The sequence below is a fragment of the Mercenaria mercenaria genome, unplaced genomic scaffold (assembly GCF_021730395.1).
Source record: "Mercenaria mercenaria strain notata unplaced genomic scaffold, MADL_Memer_1 contig_677, whole genome shotgun sequence".
NCBI classification, from domain to species: Eukaryota; Metazoa; Mollusca; class Bivalvia; order Venerida; family Veneridae; genus Mercenaria; species Mercenaria mercenaria.
The window spans coordinates 5,965-18,243 of NW_026463567.1; the positions used below are offsets into that span (position 1 = coordinate 5,965).

The 12,279-nt window shown below is 34.7% G+C and overlaps 1 protein-coding gene across 1 annotated transcript; it reads right to left on the reverse strand.

Annotated features, from left to right (window-relative positions):
• Positions 1 to 501: 501 nt before the first annotated feature.
• Positions 502 to 2,574, reverse strand: LOC128554712 (jerky protein homolog-like; the record flags this gene model as incomplete). The annotated part of the gene is made up of 2 exons (XM_053536024.1): positions 2,428 to 2,574; positions 502 to 2,157 (listed from the first exon to the last, which is right to left on the reverse strand). Coding segments are annotated over exons 1-2 (1,680 nt in total), but the record flags the coding sequence as incomplete, so codon positions are not given.
• Between the last annotated feature and the right edge of the window lie 9,705 nt (positions 2,575 to 12,279).

Sequence of the window (12,279 nt, forward strand, 5' to 3'; positions counted from 1 at the left end):
ACACTTGAATTCAGTATTTTTCCTTACAACTCTCACAGCACCGCCTCGGTAGCCTAGTGGTAGAGCGTCCGCTTCGAGTGCGGGAGGTCGTGGGTTCGATCCCCGGCCGCGTCATACCAAAGACGTAAAAAATGGTACTAGCAGCTTCTTCGCTTGGCGCTCAGCATTAAGGGGATAGTGCTAGGACTGGTCAGCCCGGTGTCAGTATAATGTGACTGGGTGGGGTATCATGCCACGTGTCTACGGCGTGATATTCCAGTGAGGCAGCACTATAAAGTTGGGCATTGTGCTCACTGCTACAAGTAGACACCGTCGTTTATATGACTGAAAAATTGTTGAAAAAGACGTTAAACCCGAACACACACATACAACTCTCACAGGAGTACAGTATTTCAAGTGAACCCAGTGATCACATACATCACACTGGGCCCACTGGGTAATGCACAGAGTTCCATCTCTTAATTTACGGGGTACATAAAAATGTTTACATACACAGCAAACCTCAGATTCATCAGATGAGTCAGTCTGACAGTTACTTGCAACAGAACTGCTATCACAGGCTAAATTTATATGTGATGGTCCTGGAAGTGGTTTGCATGCAGTCTGTGAGAAATCAGTGAAAGGTTTGCTCAACTTTTTTGAAACCTTCTTTTGTTTTACAGATTGTTTTGACTTTACAGATTTACATTCATGGGGTTTTTGCTTTTCAGATTCTTGGTGGTACTTCCTTAGTTTTTCAACAGTGTCACCTTCAAGTGCCTTTCCACCAACAATATTGTTAACATTTCTTCTTTTGTTAGTTACCTTCTGAACTACAACACCTTTACGTTTACTAAAAAACTGTTCAGGTACCTGCAATGCTTCATCCTTACCACCATTCGTGTCATTAACTGAAGTTTCATTATGCTCATTGTTTGGTAAAGCTATATCCTTATCATTTTTTGTACAACTATAAAGCATTGAAGGTTTTGTTTTAGTACCCAGAGACTCACACATGGTCTTACCATCCAACAGGGGGAAGATACCTGCTTTTTTAAATGCAGACTGTAGGTTAATGGTGTTCAAAGCGGCTGCATAGGCTTTGCATGCAAGACCACACACATCATACCTGGTTACGACCCTGTGGTTAAGACGTGCAAAAGTGGTACACTCTTGACTGTACTTCAGTTGAAGAGGTCCGAAACAACCAATATCCATTGGCTGAAGGACATGGGATGTGTGTGGTGGCAAAACAAACAGAACAATGTTATTATCTTGGGCCCATTCAATCAGATCAACAGACAGATGGCTTCTGTGACCGTCATAAAGAACAAGACTAGTATCAGACATATCTCTACCCTGAACAAACTTAACAAAGTGATCTTTAAGATATTTTCTAAACACATCAGTATTTGACCAGCCTGTTTTGGTCATAACACCATCAGCGCCTGGAGTTTTACCGTCCATAAGACCATCTACAAGTCTTTCCCCTGGAAAGACAAAAAATGGTGGAATACTCTGGCCCAAAGCATTTCCTCCACCAATGACAGTCACAGTTTTTGAACGTTCAGCCATGATAGTTTGTTGCTTGGATGCTTTACCTGCAACTACATTAGGTGGTTTAAATTCCGTATTGATACCCTTTTCGTCAATGTTATAGATATTCTGTGGTTTATCACTTAGGGCATACTTGCTGACTATTCTGTTAAGTTCACAGAAATAATTGTAAATACATGTATCACTGTCACACTTTGCACGTTGCTCTGACAAACTAGACGGACGAACTACATTCAGCTCCGGCCACCTCTTCATGAAACCATAAAACCATTTCATGCTGAAGGGATTGTCAACATTTCTTTTTCCAAGTGCAACTGTATAGTCAGAGGCTAATGCTATTGTTTCAGCACGGGTATATCCATAACCTACCTCTGCTAACTCCTTCAGATGAGCACAAAGTTTGGCTTCTTCCTCTAAGGTTAACACTGGCTCTGGTCCAGACTTAACAGTTTCAATAGAGACTCTATTGTCAACTCTATCACGCAAGGTTGAAGTTGGGACACCATGTAATTTAGCAGCCATGTATACAGAGACACCCCTGTCCTTCACCAGGTTATATGCATTAGTCATGCTGGTGGGAGAATACTGACGTAAGACAGCTTTTTTAGAAGTAGGCTGAAGCTGAAAATCAAAGAAAAATGTGCCTAACACACATCTGTCTTAAGGCAGTATACTCCACAGAACCCACTCCATAGATAAGAAATAATACGGTACGGTAGTGGTTTTTATGTGAAGTAATGCAGTCATAATGCAGGTCATCACTGATGCAGAGAGACCAGAAAAATACTTTGAGTTTAATAAAATACAGAGTGAATATTAAATGGAATAAATAATGCTTAGTTAAAACAGGTATTTTTACATCAGTTTATGTATTTGTTATAATGATTTTACCTTGATACGCAGCAGGCTGCTCATTTTCTTTAGAGTGCAAAAGTAGCGTTTGTTTACAACGGAAGTGGGGTTTCCTAATGTCAAAACGCGTCATAGCCTCACTTTCAGCGCGAAATGGGAAGTAACTCGAGAATAGGTGACGCTCGAGAACGGGATTCCCGACGATATGAAATGTGATAAAAACAATAGCAATTTAACGTCTTTTCTTAATTTGTACATATATCAAAAATAGATTACAAGAAAATAAATGTGCTTGTAATTATAAAATCATACTTTAGCTTACACTAATAATGCAGATTGTTTGTATGTTGCACATTGATGAAAATAGCGAAGGAATCAGCATGAAATACATGAAACTTCTACATAGATCTGTTTATGTTTCTGTAAATATCGGCGCATTTCACAAAATTATCATTTCTATAGCTTGGATATTTATTTTATGAACAAGACTAAGTCTATCTTTTATGTTTTGGTATTTTTAATATTATGCCGTTGTTATATTGTTGAAAATTAAAGATCATTAAAACCTGTTATTGACTGTTAAAACCACAATTTATAGATACATTAATACATTTTACTAATTTATTTTGTGATACAAAGACGTTATTTTTTGTATATGCCTTAATGAGACCATAGTGAAGAATTATAAAATAGGACTCATTGAATCAATGAGATAAAACCGTTTTCCTAAAATTTATTTTCTTTACATTCCACTTACAATGGATATATCTGTTTCAAGTCCATAAAAAGCGCGGATCTTTTGACTTAACCAATATTACTTAATAACAGGAAACGTCTAAATTGTGTTACTTAGCTACTGGATGCAAATATAAAGAGTAATTTTTTTCAGAGGACACATTACAACTGGCATCACATCTGATACTGTTGATAAGAATAGATTGTAACCTGTGCGTTGAAAATAAGCGGAACAGTCTTGCAGATTATACCTCAAGTATTAACATAATGAAGCTGGACCCGATAAGAAAACTAAATCTACATATTTTACAACCTGTAAATGTGCAGCAAACAAAGTTTGTTGGACAATGGAAAGGTTTCAATTTAAGGTTCTTTTCATGATTTAGGACTTCCTACATATAAAAAGTTCCCTTTTTTGACTTGGTAATGTTCAGAGATGGTGATGTTCAAATTCTAAAATATCACATTTCTATCGAATCCTTAAAAACTATTTAAAACATAACTATGCTATTGACTTGATGTCTGTAAATTCATAATATTTTAAAACGTATACAATAATAGGACAAAGGGAAAATAGTCTGACAAAGTAAAACTTGAAAAAAAACATTAGTTTATATGTAAACACAGTAAACATTCGATAAAAATGTACATATAAGTAAATAAAAGGAATCGAATACCTGTCGTAATAATGGTGGTTCCGTGTAATCATGTTGTTCCAAAATAGTAACAAAAACAAAAAAGCTATACAACACTAAGCCACATATCAAAATAACTGCACTTTTTTTTTCCATATTCCTTACTAACTCTGTTCTTATAATTACAGACCCTTTTTATTGCAAAATGTTGTGTCCTCTAGATGAAAAATTACATATACTACAAAACGTTTTCATTGGTCATGAATAAGTATATGCTAGTGACATGGGTCACTATAAAGTCGTCATATTGATTTCTTTTTAAACTTACCGATTGAATTTATCCTAACATTATTTGGTTAGGCCTTTAATGCAGTCCATAAGGGATATCTATGTGAAGAACATTTGTGATTACAAGAACTGCTTAAGTACTTGAATATTAAAGGTGATAATTCCACATAATGGTGCGGTCTGAGTAAATCTAAAAAAGACCCAAGAAGACTGCCAATAATTTAAATCTGCCTTTAATCATTTGGTGGGGCTTTTTGTGGTCCATTCGCTAATTAATTATCTATTTCATCATTAGATATTATTGGAAATACTAGTGTAGAAATATAAAAATATGTTGTTTTTTTTAAATGATAACGGTAATATTGAAAAGTCAATTGTTCAATTTCAATTACTTTTTTTGAAATATTTCATTGTGTTTGAGGTAAATCTTGAGTAAATAAGCAAAACTTCTCAAAATGTGTGTTTTGCTATGTAAACACACACATTGAAGCTTAACTTATGATTATTTATAATTCCTAAATGGATTTTTGTAGCAAATACAGCTCTGAAACTGGTTGAGACATATCTGCCCATGAAATGGCCAATCCAAAAGAAAAAAAGATATTAACTTTCACCTTTTTCCCTACCTCATTTAAGACTTGATATTTATGGAAAACATATATTCGTAAGTTTTTCTTTAAATGCCATGCATAGTAAAAATTGAGTGGATGGGGTAACTTTAAAAAAATGTAAGCGCATTTTCACTAGGATTAATATGTTTGATTATGATAGATTTAAGACAGTTAACAAAATGGATAACTTGAATAAATAATAAGCAAGAAAACCCATTGTAAGGCTTTTGTATTATTGTATAGTTCATGAAAATGCAAAATTACCGCCGAAATTACAGGTTGAAAAGTATTAATGGTGACATCAGGAGAGATGAAATGAAAGAAAAAAAAACGATCAAAATAAATATTTGCCGTTTATTACTTACAAATGATCCTAAAAGAGCACATTACTGAGCTTTGGAAAACAGTAGAGAAATATACATTAAACATAAACATCGACTACCTTTAAATGTATTTTGGATGCATACTTTATATTAGAGACAGGTGTATAGTTCTTCAGAACATTTTAATCTAGAACTGTCATTTTTTCTGGATGATCTAATTATTGAACTTTGAACAACTGCAAACACAAAAGCGATAGTTTTATATATTGCCGCGATCAACGTCCAAGTCACCAATAGCTGTCTTATACTCGGCACATGACGAGTGCGTAGGTCAGTCAAAACTTAGTTGTGTGTTTAATTCATGTGTTTGTTTCTAATTTAAGATATTAGGGTTAACATTCAGCGTGAATGTTCATCATTTCTACTTACACAAAAATGTAAAGTCAACACCTTATGTACGCGCAGTCTACCGGAGGCACATCGTAGAAGGCACGTTGAACTTTCCTGTCAGAATACTAATAAACTAGCTCTTGTTTTTCGAGACATTCAGATAATGTGTCATTATAATAATAACAAGCAGAATGGTTATAATGTATATGGCACTGTGTCAACAAAATAATATTTTCGGTCAAGGGCATGTTAACTTTAAAAGAAGTAAATGCATGGCATGACAACAAAAAGACTGACAGTTTTCTTTGCACACTGATCTTATCAAAGGTATTTCGAATGCTGAAAAAGGGATATCTCCGCAATCATTTATCCACCATCAGCTTTAAACAAGCTCACCTGAAGGAAATATTCTTTATGACATGTTTAGCAATTTGAAATTGCGTGCAATATGCAAACTGGATTTGGCGATCATGATGATTTGACGAAAAATAGGTACAATTCCGAACTTGTGCAAACTGGTTACATACAATTTGTTCTAAACATCTAAATACTTGACGTGTAAAATCTGCGGTTGGGGATTTTTTAACATATTGAATAAAACATTTTGAACAAACCCAACCTTCATAAAACATGTTTCGGTACACTTGCATTAACCAGAATATAAGAATATAGCATGCCTGCCTGCGTAAGAAAGGTTTTTCCCCACCCGAGGGACAGTGTGGACAGTGTGGTAAAATAGGTTGTGGAGACCACTACCTTTCGGTATTCCTGACATTATTTATAGAGTTTATGACGTCACAATAGCGCCAGTACAATGTGAAGTCAACTTAGTATACGCTATTTTTGACAAGTTTAATCCTGGCGCGTGTTTGAAAAATGTATATTTTCCTCGCTGTGTAGGCAAGAATTTGATACCTTTCTGTCTATGTCATATTCGATAAAAAACACAAGTTTAAAAAGGAAACGATTCCCTCTTTAATGGTATAATGATTGACCCCAAGTTTTTCAAATGACCCAACCGTTATCGAATTTCCAAAGTGTGTTATTTTTTTCTCAATTTCACTGATGTATATTTTCAACTAGGACCATCAATTTTGTCTTTTCGACATAGTGCAATATTACACACTTTACACTGATGTAACCCCAAAGCTGCCAAGGGTAAAGCTTATATCAAAGGTCAAACGTCAAATTTGTGTGAAAAATTGCAAGAATATCTTCCGTTTTGAAATATAACAGCTATTTCTAATCATTATTATTAATTGCTCGTGATTTATTTTAATGTACATCCCACCATATCAGTAATAAAGATATCGTCTGAAATCAGACAAGTTCAAATGTGATATTAACAGTCAAGGGTCATTTTCATGTAAAAGACTGAAAAAAAGCTTTTTAACTTTTCTTCTTGTTAATAATATCTTGTCGATATTAGTCAACGATATCAGTTCATTTTAATGTATAAAAGATAGGCGATGTCTGGTATGCACTTTTAATTTCAAAACATTCAAGGACAACCATAATATCAAAGGTCAAAGGTCGAAAAAGTATGTAAAATGTTGCAATAATATCATCTGTTTGTAAAATTGTTTATTGTTTAAAAGTAATTGTTTTGTCATTTAGTAACTGATCGTTGTTCATTTTACTGTATATATGTCGGACGATGTCATCGAAGAGAAAATAGATCGAACCTGGTATTAAAGGTCAGGGGTCATTTTTGTGGAAAAGATCAAAATGTAGCATACTTGTTTACAACTTTGTTCAAAAATATCTTGTTGTTATAACTCACTGTTAGCAAGTTGCTTTCATGTATTCATGTTAAGCAAGGTCAGCAATGAAGGTCTTATCCCTATAAGTCAAAGGCAAACCTATTATCAAAGGTCAAAGGTCAAATTCGTGTAAGAATTTTCTGATTTTCTTTATTGAGTAGGTTATTTTTGTCACTGCAAGTAAAACTGATCATTATTCATTTAAAAGTATATATAACAGACAATATCACTGTTGAAATAATAATGACAAATTAGTCATGGTCAAACCTAACATTAAAGGTCAAAGGTCGTTTTCAAGTAAAAATTCAAAACACAGCATTTTAAACTTCTTCTTCGTTAAAATTATCTTGTCATTTTTTCATTGAAAATAAATTTGTCTGATGTTTATTTGTAAGTCAATGTTTGCAATGCACATCTAATTTCAAAAACAATGATTGGTAAAGCTTATATCAAAGGAAAAAGGTCAATTTTGCGTGAAAGATCGCAAAAATAGCATTTTTCCAATGCTTTTCATTGTTTAAAGGTATTTTGTCATTATTAGTGTCTTATAGTAATTACTTGAAGTTTCAAATATATATATGTGTGTGTCAATGTCAACAATGAAGATAATTATCATATGATATGAGTCTAGGTCAGCCCTGACGTTAAAGTTTAAAATTCATTTTCGGGTAATAAATTCAAAAGATAGCACTTTTATTTTATTTCTGTTAAAATATATATTGTCGTTATAACTTGATAATAATTCATTTAAATGCTAACTTTTTCTTACTTACTTCCTTACTGCGTTCCATCTTCTTATGGCCGTTTTATATAGATGATTAGATGCGGCAATGAACTATACCGTATTCTGCAGGTCGCTGGCATCTCTCCACAGCTTGGTCTCAAATGGGATGTCTGTTGGCCAAATTTTCTGGCGTGCTTCCAGATAGGAACAGCCCTGCAGAATATGAAATGTTTTTTTTTCCTCTGATCCGCACTGACATTTAGCTGTCTCTACAACAACCAACTTCTTCATATGTTTTCTCAGGTCACAGTCCCCAGTGCGCAGACGGAAGACAGTTAATTGGCTGTGCCTTAGCTTGTGTAGACTGTCATGATTTGGCAGGTAGCCTCCATTTATGTTTTTCCAGTCTTACGCAAAGCTGTCCTTCCACAGAGTCTGAGCTTCTGTATAAAGTTGGAGGTTGGAACTGTTTTTGCCTGGTTGCTTCCTTCGCACGTTTGTGCACAGCTTCGTTTCCAGCTACACACACACGTGCAGGAATCCATCGAAATGCTACATTATTGTTCTCAGACAGGAGATTGATGTTTTTCAACAGCTGTGTGGTTAAGTGGTCTTGTGGACATGCTGAGAGAGCCTGAAGAGCTGACTTGGTGTCTGTTATGAATATATTGTCCCTTTTCTCCTCGCTCATACAGTTCGAGCGTCGCCGATGTGAGAGCTTGCATCTGGATCTATAGTTTGATCATCTCTTGCAAGCTGGATGAGAGAGTGTGAGAGTGGAGCTGTCTGAAAACTTGATGTAGACACTACTCCCAGCATTCTGAACTGCCTTTTTCACTGATCCATCGGTATATGCTTGGATCCAAGAATGTGCTGGATAGCGATTATTGATCATTTCTAGCGTAAGAGATTGTTGGTAAGCTTGATGCTGCTTTTCATTTTCTTCTTCTCCTGACACCTCCAACCTGATCTTGGGAGCACACTGTCCGGGAACCCATTCATCGGGCTTGAGCGGCTCTGCCTCTGTGTCCAATGCTGCTGCTTTCCCTCTTCGCAGTTCTTTGACGATGTCGTTTCAGTCTGTTCTTGGTTCTGCTCTCGAATTTTGAGTGGAGTGGTCGGGATGGTAGTCTGTTTGCCTTCTCTGCGTGCACAAAGGCTTTGTACTCTCGTCTTGTCTCTAATGGCTAAGGGTTGGCCGTCTTTTCCATTTCTTTTATTGGAGTTGTTTTCATTGATCCAGGATTATCCTCAGACTTGAAATTTAACCTTGTCCAGTTTATCTTTGCTGGTTTTTGAAGCAGTTACCAATGAGGTGGATACTCTGCTATGGGCTATGTAGACTTGCCATAGGATCTTTACATTTGCTCCCCAACTTGTTCCAGCCAGGTTTGTTCATAATGGTGAGTATTTTTGGGGCCTTCTCCTTTGACTTTTAATGTCAGATTTGACCTTGACTAATTTTTCATTATTATTTCAAGAATATCATCTGTTATATATACTATAGAATGAATAATGATCAGTCACTTGTTTTGAAATATCCTAAAAAATAAAGAAAATTCATTGCAAAAATGCTTTTTTTTTGCTAATTTTCACACAAATTTGACCCTTGACCTTTGATAATAGGTTTGGCTTTGCCTTATTGGGATAAGACCTACATTCCTGACCATGTTTGACATGTATACATCAAAATAAATTGCTATCAGTGAAATATAACAACGAGGTATTATTTTTGAACAAAGTAATGAGTAAGTAAGCTACATTTTGATCTTTTCCACAAAAATGACCCCTGACCTTTAGTATTTTCTCTTCCATGACATCGTCTGACATATATACAGTAAAATGAACAACGATCAGTTAGTAAAATGACGAAACAACTACTTTTAAACAAAAAAGGTGGTATTATTGCAACATTTACTTACTTTTTCAGCCTTTGATCTTTGATATTATGGTTGTCCTTGAATGTTTTGAAATTATACTTGCATACCAGACATCGCCTATCTTTTATACATTAAAATGAACTGATATCGTTGAGTAATATCGACCAGATACAAGAAGAAAAGTTAAAGACCTTTTTTATTATTTTACTTGAAAATGATCTTTGACCCTTAATATCACATTTGAACTTGTCTGATTTTAGACGATATCTTTATTACTGACATTGTTGGACATATATACAATAAAATTAATCACGAGCAATTACTAATAAGGATTAAAAATAGCTGTTATAATTCAAACAGGAAGCTATTCATGCAATTTTTCACATAAGTTAGACTTTTGACCTTTGATATAAACTTTACCCTCCGCAGTTTTGGAGTTACATTTGCACTGCCGACTTCGCCTGGTATACAGACATTAAAACGAATTTACTTCAGTGACTAATACTGTGAATACATATTAAACAGGTTAGGAAAAGTAACGGTAACATTTTATACATTTGCATGAAAATGAACTTTGACCTTCAATTATCAGGGTTGACCTTGACGTTTTGCAATAAGATTTGCATTTGAGACTTTGACTGATATATACACATTACATATATAAAGCTGAGTAACTTATAATAACAAAGTAATTTTAAAGAATAAAAATAAATTTCAAATATGCCAGTTTTTGTGATTTGTACATAAATTTGACCTTTAAACTTAAATATCAAGTTTGCCCTTCATTCGTATTTGATTAATTTCTTTTTGACATATATACATTTACTGACAGTCAGATAGTTACTGTAATTAAACAGTGAAAAAACTGGTAGACGTTAATTTTATTCTACCCCCTAAACTTTTAAAAGTGAGTTTTATCCCACGTATCACAAACGTAAGTGAACACAATATAGCTGGACACGGCTTGGATACTTAAGAAATGGATTTTTATTGAGGATATGAAATATTGTTTCTAAAAATGTATAAACTTCTTTTGACTGAATTGTTGCAATAAAAGTCCGTGAGCTCTCGGCCCAAAACAGTACACACAATAATTTTATAATTATAATAGCCAAATTGCATATTCGACTTGTGTTGATGATATGGTCCAGGTGTCTCGTATTTTGCAATAATAGTTTGCAAGTAAAACACATCTGTTCTTATGAATTAAATACAAAATGACCTGCATATTACTAGTTGTGTCAAATTCACTTTAAAGGAAAAAAAGGTAAGGGTAGATTTCCGGGAAACAAAGACCACGCAAAACAAAGACATAGAGCCATGCATCGCAAAGTATGCCTACAACAAAGGAAGCTATATTGGAAATAATTTAGACGGATTGCTTCAAAAACCCATCAATAAGCACATAAGATATATGCAAAATACAGAAAATAAGGGTTGTGTGCTAAGGGCTAGATAACAGGGTGGGTTCTTGGGGGAAGGTTGAGCAAGGATGAATATTAAACAGGAACAGCAGCTTCCCTTAAACCTAGTACTCCTACAACGTCGCAAACACGAACGTACTAAATACACACGCACACACATTCGCGCGCGCGCACACACACAAACACGAACGCACGCACGCACGCACGAACAGACAGACAGACAACAACCCCCACAAACACACTTATCATACACAGAAAAGACAAACAGAAAAGCAAACAACATCACTCTGAGATACCGCTTATCCCGAACACCACATTTGCAAGACACTGTACATAAAATCATTCCCCGCTGAGAGGGTTCAAACATTAGTGTTAAAATACCAAATCATGTATGTAGTGCAGTCATATGGTAAAAAATAAAAGGAACGTTCTGTTTGTGGATAAAAGCATCGATTTTTGGTTGAAAGTTAGGATACGATGTCTTAAATTTAAATGTGAAAGAAAGTTTGAAGAGGAACAAAATGGCCGAAATTATTCAAAGAGACCGTCATTCATTAAAAGAGCTCTTAAAAAGTAAGGATCAGATACACTCAATTGTTTTTTAGCCAGTTAATCTGTGTTTTAAATTACTTTATGCAAGCACAGATTACACACAAGCTAATTAATGGATTTCAGCTGTTCACTGTTTTCATTTACTATAATTTAAGAAATTGAGTTACTTCCATTTGCTGAAATTTCGCTATTTATACCGCACACAGCTTGATCTGTTTAGATACTTTGTCGAAATCCTAAAAGGCCGTAAGAATACTAGTACGAAGCAAAATGACAAAACAAATTGTAAAAAAGATATTATCAGAAAGTTGTATGACGGATACAGAAGAAAATACAAATTGTTATTCGGACTAAAGTTATATATATATATGCGTGCTGTCATTCAGTTTGTTTCTGCCATATTAAATTAAAATCAGCACCTTTCCTTAATCAAAATGTATATTACAAATATGAATAGACTACTGTCCTACCATGTGGTAATCTTTCCACAGAAATTATCATGTGTGTCAATTAATTTATAATTTCAAAAATCTGGGAAATCAAAGTGATCCGAAACTTAATGCATA